We start from the raw sequence: 25,431 nt of genomic DNA, 5'->3' as shown, positions 1-25,431 counted from the left end.
CAGGCGAGGTGTGCAAACTGCGAAGGCAGTCACGCAGCCTCTTATCCTGGTTGTCCCTTTCTTAAGAAGGCAATACGAGCTAACTACAGGCACGCACGTCACATATATACCGTCCCTCTATCAGATTTCCAAGTCATCCCCCTCCCCAACCCAGCCAAGATAACTCCTCACTAATTAACCTACTCCTCATCAGGCTTCTCACGTCCCTTAACCCGCCCTCCATGCCATCCAGACAACTTCTTGTCAATTAACCCCGCCATGAAAGTCAACTGCAACAAGTTCACTCCTCATGAATCCCTCCATCACTGCTGAAGTACTAAACACTAGCGTCGCTACGTAGAGTGCAGCAACATCAGCCGTGGTCACCATGCGGATGGGTGACCGCTCCGTTTCTGCCTTGCCCACTCACCATAAAACCTCACCCTAACATCTGCTCTCACTTCGTCCTGACAACATCTTCTTTTCTCTTCTTCTTCTTCTCTTCTCTCAATCGCCCTTCGGGGCACAGGGCATACCCTGCCCAGTCCAGAAAATAGTAAGAAGATAGCCACCACCAACCAATACGTCAAGCAACGGGAAGATGTCACCACCAAGAAACAGCACTCAAAGCCTCAAAAGGCTGATGGGCTACAATACTCACGGAGCAGGCCTTGTCTGCTCCAATGAGATGGCTCTGACTGGACCGATTGAGATCCATTGGTTTGTTTCATCATCGCCTAACATCGAGCAGCGAGTCTTGGCGATGTGCCAGCAGCGAAGCTGCAGCATAAACATACCCTTAGTCAATCAGATCGCTTCGCGGGCGAATTCAATTGGGCTTTGCGAGGCGGTGTTGCTAAGTCTGCACGTGGCTCAAGACCATTTTGAGGTCACTTGTTGAAGAAAAACAAAATTTTACCAGGGAATAGATTTAAACACGGACCTCCGAGCTGACAAGATCGCTCTATAGCTAGTACGCTACTGTGACACCAACTGATACCCACCGTGGGTTTGTGTTTGATACTGATTTCTCCGTATGGTTCTCAAGCCGGTCTTAAGCTATGGAAGCGATCTGATTGGCTAACTTCTGCAGACCACTTCGTATATATAGTCTACTAGCTGATGTACCCGTGCTTCGCTACGGAATTCTACATTGTATACAGTATTAGGTAGTGCGCACATTGTGAACAAGACTGTATTAAATTGCATAGCTCATAACGTTACCCTAGAAACGCGACGGGGAAGTCACCAAACGTCTTATCTCATATGAAGACTGGGTTAGGAAATTTTCATTGTAATGGTAGGCCCGCTTGCCTACCATAAATCACAATCAGGTTGTTTCCGTGGTTTCCCATTTTCACACCAGGCAAAAACTGGGGCTGTACCTTAATTAAGGCCACGGCCGCTTCCTTCCCACTCCTAGCCCTTCCCTGTCCAATTGTCGCCATAAGACCTATCTGTGTCGGTGCGACGTAAAACAACTAGAAAAACAATCAAGTTGGGGAGTTTTCATTATAATGGCAGCTGCTCACTCTCCACCTACCTTTTTACATCATCAGAAAGATTGCCTTACGGCAGCGCACCGGCATCTCACCGCTCGATACCGTGGTTCAAATCCCGGTCGCTCCGCGTGAGATTTGTGCTGGACAAAGCGGAGGCAGGACAGGTTTTCTCCAGGTACTTCGGTTTTCGCTGTCATCTTTCATTCCAGCAACACTCTCCATTAGCACTTCATTTCATTTCATCTGTCAGTCATTTATCATTGCCCCAGAGGAGTGCGACAGGCATCGCCAGCCGGCACATTTCTTATCCTCGCCGCTAGATGGGGCTTCATTCATTCCATTACTGACCATGTCAGATGACTGGAAAACAGGCTGAGAATTTATATTTTACATAAAACTGCCTTAGTGGTTTTCCGAAAAGTTTTACGAACAGTACTACGCTGTCGATCTAACACTCCAAAGTTCCAGAGCTGGAATGACCAAGCCGCAGACAGCCGTGATCCGTGTACACTCTTCGTCTTTTCTCGGTAGGGGACGGACGACGGGGGAAGGGGGGTCAAATAGTGGAGAGTCCCAGGGCAGAAACTATGTCCTTTTCCTAACCTGTTTCCTAGGAGTACCCGATGAGTCGGAAAATCTCAATTTACTACACTGGCAGGGGAAAAATCTATCTGACTTGGAGGCAAATTTTTTCTCCAAGCCAGAGTAGAAACCCCCTCTTCACTGCTACGTTGGAATAAAATGAATGTAGAATTTAATAAAAGTGAATAGGATGAAGCTTTACTTAAGAAACGGCTATTTTCAGGGTTGAATTTTGAGTTATTTAGTGAATTGCGGTGCTATACTTTGGAATAGGCCTAAATTGTAATTCTAGATCAGGTCATACTACTACTACTACTAAGTGAGCCTCTGCCTTTGGCCTAAGTGTGCACACTGCTCATTCAAAACAGCGCGTCAGAGTAGGGATCGAATAGCTGGAATACTATGATGAACCAGTGTGTTACTTACCAGCGGAATCAGAAAAGGTGTTCATCAGGGTTGTGTGCTGTCACCTCTCTTATTCAACATGTATTCTGAGACAATATTTAAGGAGGTGTTGTTGGAGGAAAACAGCGGGATAGTTATAAATGGACAGACAATTAACAATATCAGGTACGCAGATGATACTGTTGTCATAGCAAATGAATTACCTGTGCTCCAACGCATGATAGACAAATTAGTCCAGCGCAGTGAAGAGTTTGGGCTGTTTGTCAACGCTTCCAAGACCAAAGTTGTAGTCTTCTCTAAAAGAAAAATTCCAGCACCCCTGTCAATAAACGGCAGTAAGATTGAACAAGTATCCTCCTTCAAATACTTGGGTACTGTGCTAGATGAGGAATGTGATTCCAAGAGAGAGATAAAATCTAGAATAGAACAGGCCGGGAGGCAATTTTTTACCATGAAACAGCTCTTTACAAAATCGGACCTAAGTGTGCTATTAAGAATGCGAATGATTCGGTGCCATGTATTCTCCATTTTTCTCTTTGGATGTGAAAGCTGGACCCTTGACCAAAATCTAGAAAAAAGAATTGATGCTTTTGAAATGTATCTATATCGCCGCCTACTCCGAATACCATGGGTGCTGAAAATTTCAAATGAAGAAGTCCTTCATCGCATGAAGAAACAAAAAGAACTATTACTTACTGTTAAAAAAAAAAGAAAAACCCAATATCTAGGGCACATTATGAGAGGCGAGAAGTACCAGCTATTACAACTCATCATTCAAGGTAAAATACAGGGGAAAAGGTCTGTTGGCAGGAGGGAGAATTCATGGCTGAAGGACATCCGAAGATGGCACAACTGCACTTCAGAAGATGTTTTTCATGCTGCAACATCACGTCCAGAGCTGGTTATGTGGACCACCAACCTCCGCTAGGAGAAGGCGCCTCAAGAAGAAGATGGGCCATATGGCAGTGCATATGGGAATTGATTGCCTTTTATTTTCATTTTATTTTGCTGGGTTTTTTTATTTTATGTCGTGTTACTAGATTCTTTTTTTTGTTTTGTTATTTGCTTTACGTCGCACCGACACAGATAGGTCTTATGGCGACGATGGGGCAGGAAGGGGCCAGGAGTGGGAAGGAAGCGGCCGTGGCCTTAATTAAGGTACATCCCCAGCATTTGCCTGGTGTGAAAATGGGAAACCACGGAAAACCATCTTCAGGGCTGCCGACAGTGGGGTTCGAACCCACGATCTCCCGAATACTGGATACTGGCCGCACTTAAGCGACTGCAGCTATCGAGCTCGGTTTACTAGATTCTAAATTACTGTTGTTTTGCAACCTGTAATTGGCTTAGGCTATTCCAAATTTGAACCATGAATTGTGTGGAAACCTGTGAGGTTCAATAAAAGTACAAAACTACAATATAACTTATGCCAATTGTCATATAGAAAAGTATACTTTTTAAATAATTGGATAAGTTTTTCGCAATTCATTTTTGATACAGTCCGGTTCAAATGCCCCTCAGGAAGCAAACACAATGTAGAACACGGCATGGACTCAACGCGATTGCGAAACACCCGAATACTTTACGAACGTTACCGAAATTATATTCCGGGGAGAGAAGCAGAAGAAATATTCTCGTCAAGCTACATCCTCTTCTTTGGCGCGGCGCGTTTACCCTCCAGTAGGTGTGTATTTGTCCACCACATGTACTACACAGTGAAAGAATACTTTTTCCTGCCATATGGACGCATTTCTTTTCCGTTAGGTGTGAGCGAGCACATAGCGCTGTTGATAGTGATTCGTCCATCGGATGGATAAGTTAAGCCTTTTGCAGACTCGTTATTGTTGTTCGACAGGAGGAGATTATGTGTCGACATCAGATTTCATCCTCTTCCTAACTCATTATCACCGGGCGAGTTGGCCGTGCGGTTAGGGACTCACAGCTGTGAGCTTGCATCCGGAAGATAGTGCGTTCGAACCCCACTGTCGGCAGCCCTGTAGATGGTTTTCCGTGTTTTCCCATTTTCACACCAAGCTTAATTCACACCTTAATTAAGGCCACGGCCGCTTCCTTCCCATTCCAAGGTCTTTCCTACCCCATAAGACCTATCTGTGTCGGTACGACGTAAAATAAATAGCAAGAAAAACTAATTATCACCATCGTCTCACACCCAGACGTGCAGGTCGCCTATGGGCATCAATAGAAAGATCTGAACCATGCGAGTTAAACATGTTCCCAGACACTCACAGCTAAATAAAGAAGCACAGCGTAGGTTAAACCTGTCCCTTGCCTGTACAACTATACTAGAAACGTAGCTTGCAAATGATCTTGAGAAAGAATACAAATGCTAGAGTGATATAACTGTATTCAGACTTGAGGTAGCGAAATACTTTCTTCTTTTGCTGACAGAACAGTTACCGGTACGTTAGTATTTTGTCCTTCAATTCACCTAATTGAACATCATTGTATTAATGAAACTTCCCCGGAATTGAGTGATGTACTACAACCAAATAAGTCGGGCTGCAGTATTCCCAACTTGGTGACTTTGTCGTTAAATGTAGCGACTTGTGATCATTGAAAGCGACTAAATTTAGCGACTGGCGACAAAACTGGCGACTTCTAACATTCGTACAATGCAGTCTTGAAATTTGAGCCTTTGAGTTCCAGGAAACCATTTCATCAAATATTTTGTCCACCTATATGACCAATGTTATTTTTAATCGCTTTTAGTAGCCAGCACTACAGTGACTCTATATGTACAGTGTGGTCAAGGAGTGCTTCATTCTGATTGGCTGCGCCATGGTTTAGTCAAATATCCCGTCGGTGGATTTTTTTTTTTGCTAGTTGTTTTACGTCGCACCGACACAGATATGTCTTACGGCGATGATGGGACAGGAAAGGGCTAGGAGTGGGAAGGAAGCGACCGTGACCTTAATTAAGGTACAGCCCCAGCATTTGCCTGGTGTGAAAATGGGAAACCACGGAAAACCATTTTCAGGGCTGCCGACAGTGGGGTTCGAACCTACTCTCTCCCGAATACTGGATACTGGCCGCACTTAAGCGACTGCAGCTATCGAGCTCGGTCGGTTGATTTAAACGTATGTATTCCGCTCAGGGTAATATCACTCTTTATGCAATTTCAGCGAAGTACAAGCTACCTGTTTTAACCTTAATACAACGAAAGTATGTTTTTTATTAAATACAGAAGATTATTTAGTGTTATTAGTTTAGAAATGTGTGTGAATTTACGTATATATGAGGTCTGAGTTTTGAAGAAAATTACGCCAGGTTGTTATGCTAATGGATACAGAAACAGATCCAGAAAGGGTTTTAAAATGAAACTGGACAATTATTTGTTTTCAGCTCTGAAAGTAGCACGTTATAACACACTCCCAGCAACGAGTAGAGTTGTCTCATGTATTATAATAGTAACAATAATAATAAAATCGGTTACGAATTTTAAGGAGGCCAAGGCAGTAAATGTCAGATTTCTTCGTTAATATTCGCTATATCGAAAACCTGTACATATCGAAAGTTGTTTACAATACAATTTCCGATCTTTTACGTTTTGTGCGATTTTACCGTGTAAGGAAAAATAACAGAGATTTTCATGATTATATTATTTTTCACAAATTTCCAAATATCCCCGAAAATATCTGTTTTATCTAAAACCTGTACATAACAAAAGTTACGGAAAGGGTTACTTCCGATCATTTACTGCATGTCTCATTCATTTTTACCTATGAGATCTTATGATTGATATATCATCGAATTAAAACTTTTACAGCTATTCTTCTCTTAAAGGACCCAGTTGTAAGTGCCGCCTAGCATCAAGTTGAGTTTTCCCATATATTATAATGAAATCAATAACTGTCCGACTCCGTGGTTGATGGTCAGCGTACTGTCCTTTGTTTCAGAGTGTCCCGGGTTCGATCCGGCCGGGTGGGATATTTTAATAGCTCGGGCTTGGGGACTGGGTGCTTATATTTGTCCCAACATTCTCCTCTTCATATTCAGATAACATACCACACTAAAATTCACCACAAAAACACGTAATAGTGATTACATTCCTCCATATAGGATTTGCGTCAGGAAGGGCATCCGATCGTTAAACAGGACCAAATCCGCATGTGTGACGCAGTTCCCACCCACAACCTCACAGCTGTGGGAAGAGTTGTAGAAAAAGAAGAAGGTAATGATAACAGTAATAACAATGTATTAGCTAAACCTATAGTAGTAAATAGAATGTTTAAAATACAGCGGATGTCTACCAGTACTAACCGAACCGGGAACAGAATTAGTCGCACATCACGGATATCGAACCGTGGGTATTCGATAATTGAGTCCTGAATACAAGTACTCCGGGACCAGGATGACTGCTTGTTTTCACCGAGCAACAAGTACTATTTTTTTCAAACGATATGTCTGTTGTATAGTGATACAAATATTTCATTCCTGATTGCGGGGATCAAACCTTAGTTATCATTAAGGGAGCACTATATACAACCCGGAGATCATAGCAGTTGCTTCTTTTCACCACTAAAGGGTAGCAGGTTTTCGTTATTATTTCTATTAGTACCACGAGTAAAATGGCCCAGTATAATGTGTTAACATAAATATGGAGCTAGGTAATACAATTTTGTCTACCTATCGATTAGCTAATCATATTATTTTCTACCTTCTGCGTGTGTTAAGATTATATACATATCGATAAGTCATATATTAAAAAGGCATTTCTACGTATAGTTTGATGATACTGCGCTGTATATTCTGGTATGTAAAACCATGTAACCTGGAATTTGGTAATGTCAATTTTTTATTTAAATGTAGGCTAACTTTACAGTCATCACACATATTATTCAAGACAATTACTATACTATTTATGCTACATGTATTATAATATAAATGTTATTATAGGCCAAGCTACCAACACAGAATTTCTAACCTTTTCAGTAATATTGTGGATTTGTAGGATTGTATCACGTATAAGCATACATTTTGAAGTGTTTGTCAGGTAGTCAGACTCGGAATGTAACAAATACTGATCGGCCTCTATACACACAGCATAAGCAAAATAAATAACATCTTAAAACATTGACCTAGTCTATTCGTTATTCAAAAAATAATAATATCACTCTCCTTCACCTATCAGCTGATAGAGTACTTGGCTAAAACATGGCGGCTGGACTGTACTTGGCCACACTGAACATATAGAGTCGCTGTAGTCAGCACTACTTTCGACACAGAAACAAAGGTACTTCCCCGATTACAAAACTGAGAAGAGTTGTGGTTATAACCAATGTTGTCATTGGTACTCAGGAATTTATGATCCTGGTTTAAGCCAATAGTGTATCTTCTTTTATTTACATTACATCTTAACTGCAGGCTGCAGTCAGTTAATGCTCAGAAGCACTCTGATTTGTAGTTTCTTGAGTGTGGTGGTGTTCGAATTTGTTTTATGTTTCTTGTGTTTGAGGTGTTTTTGTGTATAACGGGTATAAAAGTTGCAGAGAATGTTATTTTCTTCTTCTGCTCCGGCGCATTCTTTTCACAGGAAAGAAAAATATGGATTTTGCCAGTGATTAAAGAAAACTATCTGCAGGGGTACCGAGAAGAATGCGAATCCGAATCCGACCCCAATAATAAGGGATGGCTTGCTGTCGTGACCAATGACTCAACAAAAGGCTTTTACAAAAACTGTCGTGCGGTTATATACCGACGCTAAATCGACCAATTCAGCACAACAGAAGCTTATTATGCGCCTATCTTAAGCCTCAAGGCATGCCTTTTTTATTGCGTATTTATATCGGAGTGTCAAATAGAGACAAACATGTTTCCGTACGTTTGGGAACAGTACGGCCTGTGTCAATTTTGCCTTTTTTGCCTATATTAGCTTCCGTTGCCTATTTGATAGTTCAATGCCTTTTTGCCTCCTTTTGAATGGGCATCTTCTGCTCTTATTTGATGCAACCATAACCCTAAGAATTTAAAGGGTACATTATATATTAAAATTAATCAATGGAAAAATAAATTATAATTCAAATGTACTGCGTTAATAACAGAGAAGGCAATTTCATTGTAACTTCATTTTCTTATCCTTTAGCGTTTGCCCCGCCTGGTGGCAGGGTCCGCTGTGTGGATTCGTTGTCTCTATTTAATTTGGTCGCGGGCCATGTCTGGATGTAGTCATACAGCTTTTAGGTCGTTGTACACTGTATTGGTCCATCGCTGTCTTGGTCGTTACTTGGGCTTCTTTGTAGAGTATTCTAATGTATACGCTGACTTTGCCAATGAATTGTCTTGTGCACGCAACACATGTCCAAACCAGCGCAGGCAGTTTCCTTGCATTTACTTCTGGATCGGTTCAACGCCAAAACGTTTCCTAATATAATTGTTTGAAATGTGATCCAGTGTAGTGAAGCCAGCTGTCCACCTAAGCATCTTCGTCACCATGACGCGTAATCGACTTTCTACCTCCTTTGTAGCTGGCCAACACTGGGTGCCGTAGAGAGCGACAGGATGGATAAAAGTCCGGTTGATCTTAGATTTCAGATGGTCTTTTATCGCAGGTGACGCCCGTTGTCATTCGCCACTTCAGCCAGGCTGCGTGTATCCTTGTGTTGACCTCGTCAGTAATTCGGCCATCGTCAGAGATTATGGAGCCAAGATATTTATATTTCTCTACTCGTGGTAGATATTCACCGTCAACGTAGATTGTTCCAATTTCTCGAGGATCTAATGTCATGTATTATGTCTTCTTTTTGTTGAGGCGCAGGCCGTATTGCACTAGTCGGTTGTTCGACTCTTCTGTTTGACGCTGGAGATCAGAAACCAACATGACATCATCAGCATAGAGAAGTGTTATTGTATTGGCTTGTGCAGGTCTGATTTAACAGTGTCCATCACAAGAATGAACAGCAGTGGTGATAAGGCTGAGCCTTGATGGACTCCTACAGTGATGCGGGCGTCATCGGACGCTCCTGCGGCAGCTTGAACATAACTCCTTGGTTCTACGTACAGAATTTATACCCACTTAACAAGGTGCTCTAGAATGCTATGTTCTCGTAGCGCTAACCAGATTAGGTCATGTGGCACCCGATCAAAGGCCTTCTTAAGATCCAAAAAAAGCGAGACGAAGCGGCTTATTCTTTCCACGCTGTTTCTCAACTAACAGCCGTGTAGCGTGGATTGCATCTGTTGTGCCACAATTTTTCAGAAAATACAGCTTGGTTCGTTGTAAGTTTGGCTATCTCACGAATCCTTTTGACGAGAATACGTTTGAAGACCATCGCGTGGCTCAGAAGTCTGATCGGGCGATAATTAGAACAATCGGCAGGACTTCCCTTCTTCTTGAAGATTGGTACGGTAATGCTCCGTCGACAATATGATGGTATTTGACCTTTATTGACGATCTACTTGAAAAACTGTGTTAGCCACACTGCCGCATCCCACCGCTGAAAGCACCAGAACTCTGCCGGAAGATCATCGGGGCCGGTGGTTTTCCCTGGTTTCATCTCCTTCAGGACAGCCTGAACTTTGGTGACGTCAATTTCCTTCACTGCACCTTCAATAGCGAAGCTGGGTGGGATTGGTGAGTGGGAAAATTATTAGGTTGAAAGTTTCTCAAAATAGCTCCACCAGCGTTCTCGCGCTTTCTTCCAGTCGACCAGCAGGTCACCTGTTTAGTCATTGATGCCGTACAAACGTTGGATGTCTTCCGTTTTGCGGTTCCTCGATTTGAGTATCACGTTTTGCATATATGTCTGCATATCGCTTTGCTTTTGTCACGGCAATGACCTTCTTCACTTCACTACGGGCTGCTTTGTAGGCATTCCATCGAGACGGTTTTTTTTTTATCTGAAAGAAACTCATGGAGCAGCTGTTTCTCCTTTCGCACTGCATATTTAAAATCATCATTCCAAAGCCACGTGTTTTTGTTAATCTTTCGTCGTCCTGGTTTAGTTGTACCAAGAATAGAACGTGCGGCTTCATGAACGGCGTCTTTCAGTTCAGTCAAGCTCTCTTCAATTGTGGTGATTGGTGGCACTGTAATTTTTGTAACAACGTCGGCCTCCTTCTTCTTGAAGCGCCACCATTTGATTCTTTCAGGTCCATTTCTAGGTAAGTAAGTATTCGGCTCTTGGCCTCTTTATCCGTAGCTTACAGATGACTGGTCGATGTTGCATCGCGACTGTTTCTTAAGTAGCAAGTTTTGTACCTAGAACATCTTTGAAATGGCGTCGTCTTACAAATATGTAATCAGTCTGAGTTTCATGAGCCACTGTAGTACGTGATTAGATGAGTATCACGCTTTTTGAACCAGGTGTTCATGATGATCGGATCATGAGTTTCTGCATAATCGAAAATTCGTTGGCCGTCGTCGTTCATCTCTCCTTATCCATGTCCTCCATGGGCAGTGTGGTCTTCTTTCCTCTGTCCGACGTGTCCATTCAGATCACCGGCCACCATAAGGTAGTCTTCTGGTGGCACTTCAGCAGTCTTCTCATCAAGCAGTTCCCAGAAGGCATTTTTGGTTTCCACGTCTAGGCCGGTTTGTGGAGCGTATGCACTGAAAAAATGGTTCTTCTATTCGCAACATATACTATTTACATCCAATGATCATCGTAACGTTGCACCTCAGAGACATAATCATCAAATTTTGATGATATAACAATGCCAACACCATTAGTTGTTCTTCGGATTCCGTTGTATATGCGTTTGTATCCACACCCAATGTCGCATGACTTTTCTCCACTCCGTCTCCTTTCTTGCACCGTACAGATGTCTATATTATGCCTTCTTTCAAGTGCTGTAGCCATTTCCTGCTTCGACCAGAAATAGTCCCGACGTTCAGTGATGTTATAGAGAATGTGGGGGCTCGCTCATTTAGCCGTCGCCGCCCGTGCATACTTTTCGCGCTGACTGGGCCCTGCATGAGCGTCACTTTCAGCGGGGGACGCCCTAGCCGTGGTTCCGATTCCATAAAACAACATTTCCATAAAGATGTGACGGTATGATTTCATTTTAATTTAATACATAAATACAAAGAGCCTCCGTGGCTCAGACGACAGCGCGTCGGCCTCTCAACGCTGGATAACGTGGTTCAAATCCCGGTCGTTCCATGTGAGATTTGTGCTGGACAAAGCGAAGGCGGGAGAGGTTTTTTCCGGGTACTCCGGTTTTCCCTGTCATCTTTCATTCCAGCAACACTCTCCATTCTCATTTCATAGCATCTATCAGTCATTAATAAATCACTTTGGGAGTGGCGACCCCATCGTACTAAAAGCCTATATCTGCTTCATTCATTCCATCCCTGACCCGGTCAATGACTGGAAAACAGGTTGTAGGTTTTCATTTTTCAGATAAATACAAAATAATCACAATTACAAATATAAAAATAAATAAATAGATTATAAACATGTACACAAACAATATTTCAATATTAAACAAATCTCTACTGAAAACTCACTCCACAAACCGAATGGTCGAAAGGGTTGTCAGGTCCCGTTCCTGCTATGTAGTAGTAAGTAGTGGTGGTTATTATTTTAAGGGGAAGAACAACTTGGTAACCATCTTCCTTAATATTAAGGCCACGACTGCTTCCTTCCCACTCCTAGCCCTTTTATATCCTTTCACCGCCATAAGGCCTATCAGTGTCGGTGCGACGTGAAGCCACTTGTAAAATTTGTTCTGACTTCAAGTCGGCAGGTTCGATCTTGGCTCAGTCCGGTGTTATTTGAAGGTCTCCAGTGCGCCAAGCTCGTGTCGGTAGATTTACGGATACATAAAAGAACTCCTGCGGGACAAAATTCCGACTTCTCGATGTCTCCGAAAACTGAAAATGTAGTCAGTGGGAGATCCAGTCTACAAATACTATGTTTGTAGGTAAATATTTTCATCAGTTTGTCTGATCTGGCCCAGTTTTATGCCGCGATTCCCTTCTTGAAGCCAACTCTATGTGAGGTTTGCAATAATTATTCCATGTTTCTGTGGTGATCAGTAGTGTGTGTGATGGTTGTGTGTAGATGAAGATGTGTATTGATACGATCACACTCACCAAGTCTCCGAGCCAGAAGAATTAACGATACACAAAAACGAATCTGCGGTCCTCTGAGCCGAAGGCAACAATGCCAGCCATTCAGCGAAACAACCGGACCATTACCTTATCTTTCATTATTTTTATATAAAATGGCGTTACTCGTTTCGTTATAACACTTGTCAGAGATAACGTTGATGATTTCTTGTGATAAAAGTGAAAACCGATATGTAAACAACTGTGTTTTTAACGAGCTAAGATTCCTATAAAACACTGTTCCCTCATCGAATATCTGAGAGTCGTGGTTGATAACACCGACAAGATGATGAAAGCTGTAATTATCCTCTGTCTGGTGACGTCCTGCCTAGGTAAGTGTTCGTACGCACATGAGGAATATCCGCTGTAGAAAACGTTCGTCCAGCGCCGTAACGTACGTTGTCATGCAACACGATAGGGAGATCGTCTCGTAACAAACATGGACGTTTGCGCCGCATAGCCGGACTCAGATGTCTCTCCAGAAATCGGCACGGTTGACGATTTGTCCCTCAGGCACAGCATGCTTAAGAATTACACCCCCTGCCACAGTTAGCATAAGCTTCACCCAACTGGGTTCCTGTCGAAATGTCTGTGGCTGTGGCGAACCTGGGGGACGATATTCATTCGATTGGCGCTTTAATTTAGGCTCATAGGCTCGTGCTCACGACTCATCAATGGCGGCAATACTCGTACGCTGCAGAAATGCCTCTCCTTCGTTGGGGTATCTGTCCAGGTGGATACCGGTGCCATTTCTGTATGTCGGTGAGTTAATGTGCAACCCAACGGGACGCAATTTTCCTCATGTTAAGACATTTCATCAGTATGTGCCACACGGTTTGATGACTCAGCGAGACCACTCACAATGTCAATCTGAACTTGAGGAATGGACGGCTGACCTGTGCGTTGCAAATCTGCAGTCTGATTCCGACCAGCACGAAACGCCTTCACCCATCTTGTAACCGTCCTATACGGTAATGCATTATTGCCACAGGCTTCACGTAATCCTCGATATAAATCTGATATATTTTTGCCACGGGCAACCTCGATTTTCATCCACGGACTCTAATCACCTTTTGGAAAAGCATGCTTTAGATCGGTGAAATCAACACTCTTCACTTCAACGCCACACAGCAGCAACACTCCCAACTGGATGTCCGTCAAATGCACACTACTGTACACATCGACAATAGCGCCACCGAACCCCTCCCATATCCTATTTGTGCATGCCCGATCTCTTGCAAATGTCTGGACTACGTTGTCACTGTTTTATTTACAGTCCTCGTACAAATACGAAATTCGCCAACATATTATTATCGTTACAGTGGTCCACAATGGGTGGAGGAAGAAGTGGCAGGGTCCTAGGGCTGGACGAATAAAATAAAGATGACCACAGAAAGGCAAAACTCTATGATCTGAAAACGGCAATTTTCGTAGGCACTCGCCAGCTCCTTTTATTATAGCAGACTGGCCGCTGATTGGGCACATAGAAGAGAGTAAAGGCAACCCTATTTACTTTACTTTTCTTTTTTGGTATTCAACCAATATAAAAACAATAGTGGGTGATCTATCACTCTGAATAACAGTTGATAATAGTATATAACATTTACCAAGGTTTGAAAAAGTTACAACAGTTCGAATGCTCTGAGAGCCTCATTAATAACAAGGGTAACTTGAGTTCCCATTTTCCAAGGCCTACATGCCTTCAGGTAGCAGTGTAAACACAGTCAAACACTCACTGCCCTTTTATTGATAAAGGAAGGCAACGCCAACGCAACATATAACAGGGAGAGAATTCCGAATTTAAACAAAAGCAAAGCTCATTCTACATATAGGTCAAGAAATATTTAAACTCCGAAAGGAGATCAGAAATGAAATTTTAGAAAATCGGTCGGCACAAAATAGAAAAGTGATGCTGAAACCTACAAAGCGATCCCATGGCATGTCATTACAATAAGACTTAATAGGGCAAGAGGCTCAGAAAAACAAAAGGATAATCCCATGCCCCTTTGTGACTAGGAAAGTGCAGCCGAAACTAGAAAAAACAGAGGTTAATTTTAGAAGATTCCAGTCACTAGAGAAGATTTTCAACCAGGGGAATGAGTGTCCACACTCGTATTTCCTTGAAACTATTACAGCCATTTTTGGCACTATATTTGCTCTCGAAGAAACCAGGAATGCCTACATAATACAAAAAACAATTAAGTAAAAAAAACCGTACATTAAAACGGGCAAGTAAACGTCACTACCCTAAACTTTACATTCCAGGATACGATGGTATCTCCGTTGGTCATTCGATGTTTCTAGAAGTTACGTGATGTTTACGATATAATAGTCTACCTTATGATTGTCCCAGCGCACCAGCCGCCTTAAGCCATGTACGAACCGCAGCCGATGATCTGAAAACGGCAATTTTCGTAGGCACTCGCCAACTCCTTTTATTATAGCAGACTGGCCGCTGATTGGGCACATAGAAGAGAGTAAAGGTAACCCTAAGCAGAGAAATTAAAGGCGCGGGGGGTGCCAACCACTAACCGTTGCAATACTTAAAAAAAAATGTTTCAACTCAGGCTCCTTGGTGACAATCCCGAAGAGGAAACCGATGCCTATGGCCAGGCTACATAACTGCTAACTTGAAAGAGTCCAATATTCGCCACTAGATGACACTAATGCCAGGTGATTAAAGTGTTGCCTAACTCTATGGAGAGGCCTTCTTCAGGTCACAGAGATTGACTCCTGCGTTTATTAGAGTGTGTGATATTTAATTCGCTGTAGAGAGTAGAAAATGAGTACACTATGCAACAAACCTATAATGGCAAGACGAGAAGCATACGACAGTTTATGTTCGACGATAATTATAACTCTATTTTTTAAATATTCATAAATTTCTATCGAGATGTCGCTTGACAGTTGAGTTTACTGAACGGAGCGCAGAGCGTATGCGATGGGTTATTGATTTTCCGTAAAATGAAATGTCGTATGGCTTTTAGTGCCGGGATATCCCAGGACGGGTTCGGCTCGCCAGGTGCAGGTCTTTCTATTTGACTCCCGTAGGCGACCTGCGCGTCGTGATGAGGATGAAATGATGATGAAGACAACACATACACCCAGCCCCCGTGCCATTGCAATTAAACAATTAAGGTTAAAATCCCCGACCCGGCCTGGAATCAAACCCGGGAACCTCTGAACCGAAGACCAGTACGCTGACCGTTCAGCCAACGAGTCGGACTATTGATTTTCCGTGAGTGAATCAGAGACCTTGACAATGCCATATGTTTTCAAAGCTTTGATAGAAGGTTATCACAACCTAGCTTTATTTCAAATACAAATTGTTTATTGTACAGTTGGTGAAATTAATTTGCGGGAATGTGCCGTGAGGTTGTGTAATATTGGAAGTAGAAGGTGAATTGATGTTAATATGTGTGTCCGACATGTTTGATTTTGGAAAGAAGTGCGAAGCTAGTGCGTTGAGTCCAGGTGCGATGCTATCCTTACCTAATTGGTCAAACAGGTGAATCATAATGAAAATCTGAACTCTAATTGGTGGAGAACCTGTATCATAATGAAACTTGAACTCAGACCACCATACTCAGAGGTCCCGAGGGACCAGTGAGAGATTACAGCCCATCGACCGTTATTTCAGGCCTTGAGTACTATTTCTGAATCTGTTGTTGTGGAACTTAACGGATATGGTAGAAGGTGGATTCTTTTTGTGGGATCTAACTGGCCATGATATGGCCTGAGGGTAGGGTGAATGTTGGGGGGTGGGGGACGTTGGTTCTCTGAAGACAGAGGCCAACGGAGGGAGGGGGAAGCAATATCAGGTGGAGGGTCGCCCATCCATTAGGTGACCACGCCCGATGTTGCTGTCATAATTGTTCATTATGAAGTTTACATTATTGATGGGAGGTAAGTTGGGGCAGCCAGAGTGGGTGATGGTGCAGCGGGGGTACTGGGTGGATGAGGAGTTGAACATCTTGGTGTGTGACAGGGTTGATACAGGGCGGGAATTAGTTAATGATTAGCTGACGGCTTGGCAGGGGAGACTGGTTGAAGGACGTGAGTAGCTGGATGAGGAGTAGGTTGAGAAGGGTGGGATTATTGAGACTTGGCAGGGCGGGGTGTTGAGTGGGAGGGGGTGCCGGGTTCGGAGTGGTGACAGTACGGTGACGAGGCTGAGGGTGGATGGAGGAGTGTGTGTTCAGGTGTCGTGAGTGTTTGTAATGAGCTTTAATTGCCTGTTTCAGGAAGGGACAGCCAGGTTACGAGGTTGCGTGACTGCCGTCGCAGTTAGCGCACCTCGCCTGCTCCTTCGGTATATTGCAAACAGTGTGGCGGTGAGGACCACCACATCTGTTACATCTGGTGGGTTCTGAGCACGAGGCTGCAGAGTGATTCAGCTTGAGGCAATTAAAGCATTGTGTAACGAGTGAGGGGGGCGGGGGCGTGTACTTGTTCTGGAGGTGTTAGGCGTTGGTGGAGGTTTTGATTGGGAGGCAGGTTTGTTACGCCTGCCACCAGCTTGAGTATATTTGTTTAGTGTAACCTAGCCCGGTTGGGAAGTTGAAGGAGTCTTACTTCCGAGCTCGGTACATGGTGGGGGGAACAGTGAGTGATGGATTGGTGGTGTTGGGTGTGGTTGACTGATGATCAAGTGTGAGTGTGGTGTCAGTCTGTGAGGGTCTAGAGATCATAGGGAGGGGGCGGGAGAGTAGTGTTTGTGTGTGTGTATGATTGGCGGGAGGAGAGGTCTGCGTACCCGTGTCCACAGTTAAGGCTTCAAGCTGACACGTGTAGGGGAGCAACTTGTGGGATGCAAGTTGCTTCCATAGTAATTGAAAACTGTCCTCGCTGTCTGTGAATATGATGACATACCCATTTGCAAGTTCTTGGATGAGTTGGATATGTTTAGAAATAGTGGACGCGGCTGAGAACACGAGTTCACGGAATTGATGCAGAGTGAGGAAATCCGGCATGGGTGGGATGACAAGAGGTAGATATTTAGTATCTAGAGTCTTGGTACGTTGGAATAGGGGTTTTTGGTAGGAGTCTTTGGTTATTGTAGAATTCTGGGGTTTGGGCGTGACTGTGACAGGCGGTGGTGTCTTAGGGGTTGGTTCATTGGAGTCGGTAATGTATAGGGAGAAGGACGGGTACAGTATTAAAGGACGCGCCTTGGCGGCTGAGGAAGTGTTCATGACTGGGTATTGTCGGGGTCCCAGCTACTCGATCCACCGAGATTGACCCGACAGGGGGGGGGGGGTTATGAGGGTGGGGTGAGGATAGAAAACGGGATGGGTCAAACTCCGAAGAGGACCAGAATAGGCGTACTCAGTGGGCACCAGTCATGGCAGGTATAGTTTTACGGATCTCGCCGGGACAAGACTTGAGTTGATGTTCCACTGAGCACTAGACAAATTTGCTGTGATGTGTTGGGAGGCTTGGCTGGATGTGTGCCTGGCTGAAGAGCTGGTGGGAATATGGCAGACCGCAGAAACTTGGCTCCCAGAGTATATCTGGGAAGTCGGACCGCGCAGAGAAAGTGGCTGCTCTTCGATGATTGGTCGGCTGGCTGGGGCGAGCTGGAGCTCGCGGCGACTGCTGAGTAGGGCTGAGCTGGCGGCGAGCGCGAGTGGGCAAGCTGGAGCTTGGCGGGCGACGACGGTGAGCTGGCAGGTTGACAGGGTGCAAGCTCGGTCTTGGCTGACGTCGGTTTTACATGCAAACTATTTATAGTTCAGATTTTCATTATGATAGAGGTTCTCCACCAATCAGAGTTCAGATTTTCATTACCTTACAACTGTTTGACCAATTAGGTAAGGGTAACATCGAATCTGAGCTCAACGCACTAGCTTCGCACTTGTTTCCAAATTCATACATGTCGGACACACATATTAACATCAATTCACCTTCTACTTCCAATATTACACAACCAGACGGCACATTCCGGCAAATTCATTTCACCAACTGTACAATAAACAATTTTTACTTGAAATAAAGCTAGGTTATGATAACCTTCTATCAAAGCTTTGAAAACATATGGCATTGTCAAGGTCTCTGATCCACTCACGGAAAATCAATAACCCAGCGCATGCGTTCTGCGCTCCGTTCAGTAAACTCAACTGTCAAGCGACATCTCGACAGAAATGTATGCATATTTAACAAACAGAGTTATGATTATCATCGAGCATAAACAGTCGTATGCAACTCGCCTATAGTGGTAATTAAGACACTCGTATGGAAATTACAAAAACTCGCTTCGCTCGTTTTATAAACATAGTCGTGTCTCAATCATTGCCATTATAGGATTCTTGCATAATGTACTATTATGTTACTGTACCGGGCGGTACACCTCTACGCGACGCAAGTTCAAATCTTGCGCCAATTGAAACTCCTCTACAGGAGAAGGTCTGAACTTTAAAAACTGAACTAACTCTACTGGTTATCAGAAGATGTCACTGTGTGTTTTTGATTTGCTTTGTTTTTCATTGATCAAGAAGTGTGGACATTCTCTAACAGAGATCTCGACCAAAAACTATGATAATGCGCTCTGGTGTGAAGGAATGAACCTTCTTGGAGAAATTTTGTATTCATAAGTTTTCTCTTTACTAAATTTTGTTCTGTCATTTGTGGGTTGGCAATATTAATCCTTCCTTTCCGCCTGTTTTGAATGTAGCCAATTAGGAATTTCTGTAATTAATTTTCGGCCAATCGGGGCATTCTTCTCCAATTTTGTATGTAACTGTGTACTGTAGCCAATAAAAGTTTGAGGGCGGGTTGTTATCATTCATGAAATGTCTCGAACTTTCCACGAGGATATAAAAACTGCTGATTTTCTTGTCTCCGGGCCACTTCAGTAACATCTAGCTTAGTGTGTGGATATGTAGCAGGGGGCGGGAAGCGCCTCTTTCTTCGGACAACAGATCTCCAACAAGGTAATGGCCTTTTAACATCTTTATTTCGTGCTAGCTCAGCAGTTTAACTCTCGGGGAGGGTTCGAAACCTTTCATATGTAAACTATTTAACATGTAAACCCTTTTCCTGGTAAACTTCTGTTTTCTTGAAATTTAATTCGGGGATAGAGAGTGCTTTTCTCTCTCCCCTTCATTTTGAAAATGAGGTGACTACGTTTTCGTAATCGTTTATTCTCTTCCTTAATGTATTAAAGTTTTTTCATACGAGTCACCTCCCTAGCTTGGGATTAGCCCCTGTGTATCGGCCTCGAGCCCCTTAGGTTTTAAAATGTGTATTTAGGAGTGCAAGCTCACGCCTCCAGTCCTTTCTGTCCTTTGGGCCAGTAACTTAACCTGATGTTTAGTTTTCTTCATGCGAAGACCCTGTAGGTTGGGTATTAAATGCCCCTGTTTCTTTGTGTGCCTTGAGGGCAGTTAGAAGTAAAGTTTGTTGTGGCCTTTGATAGGCTTGTAAAATTGAGAGCAGGCCAGCTCTTTCTGGTATTTTTGAAGGTGCCTCTAGGAGGCTTGGTATTACTAAGCGGGAACAAGAGCTCCATGTAATGAAGGGGTTTTCTGCCCTTTGGTAATTTGTGGGTGTGAGCTGTGAGCTCAGACTTTGGGGCTCGTAGCCCAGAATTTGTAAAGTTGCCTTGTACCTGATTTAACTGGTTGTTATTTGTTGTACGGTCTAAATTCTATGTCACCATTGTTAAGTTTTGGAAATAAAACCTTTGCTGAAATTTTAATTCATCTTTTGAACTTGTAGTTAGACCCATTCCAGCCCGCACCTTCTTTCACCTCTGACTTCCACGGATATCTCCGTAACAGTTACTATTAAAATTTCTAATCATTCCTTTCCAACATAATACTTGCGCTTGCTTAGCTGGGCACAGGCGTTTGATCTGTAGTGGAATAATTGACAATGCATGTCTCAGTTCTTCATCGACGGACCTGAGTCTTACCCTCCTAGATGTTTTGGTTTGAGTCGGCTTGCAGAAGTCCACCTCAAACAATTATGCAATTGAAAATGGTAATTTGGGAAGTAGGTACCTCTCTGAGGAGAGTAAAAAATGCTACACAAACAGCACGTCACCTTGTAACAGCTTATTGTATTCCAAGAATGGTAATTTATATATTCGAGGAAAATAAGGAATTTACGAGAGATCAGAAATTTGAAAAAACGGTGTCAGCTTCCTTACTTAACAAAATTCAGCGAACAGCTGGGTAAGACACCATGATGGTCTGTCGTGCAGTGACTGGCGTGGTGCTCTAAATATGACCGCTAATGTAGCAGCCGTGTGAGCCATTCCAGGACAATAATCGTTGTCGGCATTGCCCAGACCGCGTGCACGGTGTGCGCTACAGCAGCTGCCTCAAGCGCGACCGCCCTGCTTTAAGCATGTATACAATCGTATATGAAATATTACCTTATAAAAGATGCTGGAAGTGTCGTTCTTCAGAATGAGAGAGTTCCTAAACACCATTAGGATTTTCTGCACACCAATAGCCAGAGTTATGACTGTGCACAGGACCATTAAGGTGAAACCAGGCCTCATCCGATAAGAACACAAGGTGTGGGTCGAATAAACGATCATTCAATGATGAAAGGTACCACTCACAATATCTCACTCTTGTTACTGGATCAGCAGGTGTTAAACAATGGGCCCGTGTCAGTGGCGGCGCGTGGATAAAACGTCTGGGGGTTCACTGCTGTGGAAAATAAGGTGTTCAGATTATTATTGTTACTTGATGTTTACATATATGTAAAATAGTGACATTGCTTGATTAGAAACATGACTTTGCTTTGCAGAGACACGGCTACAGCTTGAAGAAGTTACCAAAACAATGAAGAATGAAAGGCAGAGGATATGAGGTGCAATTACTTTAAGCTGATCCAATTTCCCCTCATTTTGAAGACGTTGCTTACGTAGGAATAACTTCAAGAACGTGTTAGGCAGACTACTGTTATTTATTTGTTGACGTATTTTGCTGTTTACTTTTCATAAAACACGTATTACTAATGAAAAGTTTCATTTGATTACATAAACTTATGCTACTTACGCCTATTGATGCTATACAAACTGTAGTTATCAAAATATTCTGGCTCATTGCGGTTAATTACATCAGAATGGCAAAATCGTCAAATTAAAATCCTTTCAAAACCTACCACATACGGCATATTTTAACCGCGCGCTCTGACAATGCTTCGGCTAATTTCGGAACTGCTCGATGTAACTCGTGTCTATCGCTGGTCCAGTTGCCAGCGATTCCTGGGCTATGTTTTCCCTGCTCCTCACAGCCCCTCGCCATGCGCACCTTCCTTACGTCTCACGGCCCCACGCGTTCAGACCTGAAATTGAACCTCTTCGCTGGTTCCGGAGAGCAAGCGAGTGTTGATGTCAAAAATACCGCTACGCGCGCTGATATACAGAGCAAATTTAAGGAATAGGCTCTGATAAATCATTTTACCTAGACTTATCTATTTCTAGGGGGTTCACTGAACCACTGAACATATAGAACGCGCCGCCACTGGCCCGTGTAAACCTGTACGGTTTGGTGTAAAACAGCTTTGTACCTCTGTGCGTGGGAGAAACCGAAACCCCTACTTGTTGTGCTAATTTTGTGAGTGATTTGTTCGGTGATCGTTCAATATTCGCACCAAAGTCATCTAGCTTTTCCTCTGTTAAAACTGTTCGTGTCCGCGCATGTTTTTTATTGAGCACTCAGCCAGTAGTTCCAAATTTATTTAAAATTACGTGAAACTGTGCTCATGAAGATGGCACTTCACCAGGAAATTGCTGAACAAATGCATCGCGTACCCGTCGAGCCGACTCGTATTTAAAATAACTTTTACACACACGTGCATGCTCCTTCTAAGGTCAAGAAATATGCGCGCGCTTCCCGTACAGCTGCTTAGGTCTCGGGGATTAGAAACGCCGCTGGACGGTCTGGGTTTAAATGAGAAACCCTGTACAAACCATTTTTCATGTCCTGGGATACTGTACCTATTGTGAAAGCCTACGATCTGCTGATACGACGCCATACAAAGCTCCACCATTCAGTCATTAAGAGACGCTGCTTATCCAGTGCACGTTTATGGGTTGTCGGAGACCGGTGGTACCCGTAGGATTATAACATCAATGGATGTATTATTGATCCTACGTTTCCGTTTGAATCGCACTCTAACCAGTCCAACGAAGCACTTCAGGGTTAGTTCTTAAAATTATTTCCTAGAAGCTCTTCTTTTTACAAGTTGCTGTACGCCACACCGACGCAGATAGGTCTTATGGCGACGATGGGATAGGAAAAGGCTAGGAGTGGAAAGGAAGCGGCCGTGGCTTTAATTGAGGTACGGCCCCAGCATTTTCCTGGTGTGAAAATGGGAAACCACGGAAAACCATCTTCAGGGCTGCCGACAGTAGGGTTTGAACCCACTGTGTCCGGGAGGCAAGCTCACATCTGTGCGCCTCTAGCCACACGGCCAACCTAGAAGCTGTATCGTATCAGATTCATGTAGTTGTTAATCTTGTTTTCGTGTGATTGAAGGCTTAGTAGCCCTAATTACGCCAAGTTAACAAGCCAAATAAATAAATAAATAAATAAATAAATAAATAAATAAATAAATAAATAAATAAATAAATAAATAAATAAATAAATAAATAAATAAATAAATACGTTATCTTTCAGGAAGCGCAGTTCTCCGCCGGCCTCGTCTGGATGGCAGGATCGTAGGAGGCTCCACAGCTGATATCAAGGACTCTCCCTACCAGGTACGTAATAAATATTTACAGTAAAAAGTTATATCCTTGAAAATTAAGACAACTGCAGATACTTCAGTCCACCAGTCCAATAACTGAACTGAAAATAGACGAAATTACAACTTCGTAATACAACTTCCGATTTAGGAAGAGAAAGGCCGAAAATATGTTCTTTTACTCTGTAATTTTATCAAGATGTTCCTCTAAAATATACTTCTTTGAGTTGGGACAGTAGAGTACATCCACGTTGCCCACTGCCTGTCGCAAAAGATAATTCAAGGGTAAATCAGGTATTCTCAACTTAGAAGCGTGGGATGACGACCACGGGGACCCTAGCTGAGTAATGGGGTGTTTCCACTTACTTGTGAAAAACATAAATGTTGAACTAAAATACATAGTTCCTAAGAAAAAGAGAGGGAGAGTTATTTTTAAAAACCTCAATATTAAATCCTTGAACTAGTAAATTAGAGATTCAGGGCTCTTTCTGCATTTTCGAAATTTCTTAAAAGAAGTGTTAAATAGCAAATATCTCAGAAGTGTGATTAAAAAGTTAGAGAATTAAAAAATTCCCACCTCATGTTCAGTCCATAAACTGAACTATCTTCTGAAGAAACCAAGCTTCAGTGACAAAGGTTTAAAACGTGCAGTATGATGTAAAACGCCAGCTCAAACCAGGAACCGGTCAAAGTCCCGTCTAGTGAGGATCTGAAGCAGGTGCGTGTCTTGACATCGGAGTGCGGACGGAGCTTTGCTTGCAAAGCGCTGAGAAATAAGCGCTCAGCGGTGAGTTATGAATGGTGAGTGCTGGCAAGACAACACATCATTTTATATAGAGAAGACGGGGTGAAGTACACAGAAAAAATAGAGCTGAAAGAAACTATAGGCTAAAATTATCTAAGGGAAGCAAGAATAAACATTCACAATAAACAAAAAACCATAGGGGTTAAACGAATATATGTTGACGAAATTAAATTATCGTAAGAAATAATATAAATTAAATTAAACTACACAGCCAATCATATAGCAAACAATGCAGAAGAAAGCCGCCGAGGGATACATGACGTCATTCGGTACCAATATGAGACGAAGTTGCCATAGATATGGACAGTGTGACGTAGCAATTAAGCACTAATGAGAAAACTGCATTATATCATAGGAAGGAGTAAGTCACGTTTATCAGACACAGTAGTGTGACAGTAAATGTAGCAGTAAACCGCCGACATGACTTCACGCGTCAACAACTTCTTCCTAGTGGATGGATTAAATAATAACCAAAGACTGATGATGTTTGTTGTTTAAAGGGGCGTAACGTCTAGGTCATCGGCCCACTAAGGACTAAAGGAGTACGTTCCATCTTACAGATAGCAAGTATATTGAGAAGTTTGGTCATACATTGAAAGGCACCGTGATAATTACTTATCTCAAATTCTATATATCGTAAGGAAATTTCGAGGAACATAGTATAGGCTAGTAAAAATACTTGAACTTTCACCATTTTCTTGCGGAAACACGATCAGAACTAATCACATCATCGATTAAGAAAAAAAGGACCGCTATTCTATGGATACATTTTCAGGATATCAGGTGACCGAATAAAACAAAATGGAATTTCATCAAACCGATGTCACAAAGGTCAAAGTGGTTCTAGGGATAAAATAATCCGATACATATCGGTATCCCAGAACTTAAAATTAACGACAGACTAAAATTTAGACATGTGGTACAGGACTATCAAGGTTTTAAGATGGAATAGAAACCTAAAAGACGGACAGGACCTCTTCCCGAAGAGCACAAGATGGTGCTGGCCTCAATAACTACTGAGACGATGTCAAAGCCGGAAGACGAACGATAATATCTAGACACTGAAATGAAATTTGTTGTTATCACCCAGTCTATTGAGGCTCAACTCGATACAAAAATTAAAAAGTAAACTATGATGTCATGGTAGAGTTTCGGCCTCCGAGTAACAAGATTGCGGGTTCAAGCTCGACAGGGCTAGTGCGATATTTGACAGGTGGAAGAACGTTGAAACAGCACTCCATCTCTGTGTTTACCGGACATTATTAATTAGAACTGAGCATTTAAGTATCCAAATAAATTGGTGGTTCCCCTGCCATCTGGAAGAGTAAATTGACACGCAGACAATGAAAAGATGGCGTACCAAAATATCTGCTCACTGC

General features: G+C 42.9%; 1 protein-coding gene across 2 annotated transcripts in view; it reads left to right on the top strand.

Moving 5' to 3' along the window:
- The first annotated feature begins 12,813 nt into the window (after window positions 1-12,813).
- Window positions 12,814-25,431, top strand: part of LOC136874468 (trypsin-1) — a 29,892-nt gene continuing 17,274 nt past the window's right edge. For both annotated transcript variants that reach the window (XM_067148099.2, XM_067148098.2), the window contains exons 1-2: window positions 12,814-12,872; window positions 23,181-23,263. In XM_067148099.2, coding sequence (XP_067004200.2) covers window positions 12,827-12,872; window positions 23,181-23,263 — 129 coding nt within the window. In that variant the 5' untranslated portion in view covers window positions 12,814-12,826. The remainder of the gene's footprint in view (window positions 12,873-23,180; window positions 23,264-25,431) is intronic.

This window comes from Anabrus simplex, chromosome 5 (assembly GCF_040414725.1).
Source record: "Anabrus simplex isolate iqAnaSimp1 chromosome 5, ASM4041472v1, whole genome shotgun sequence".
Classification (NCBI taxonomy): domain Eukaryota; kingdom Metazoa; phylum Arthropoda; class Insecta; order Orthoptera; family Tettigoniidae; genus Anabrus; species Anabrus simplex.
The sequence above is the reverse complement of the archived record's forward strand: the minus strand, read 5'-3'. Positions and strand labels throughout refer to the sequence as shown.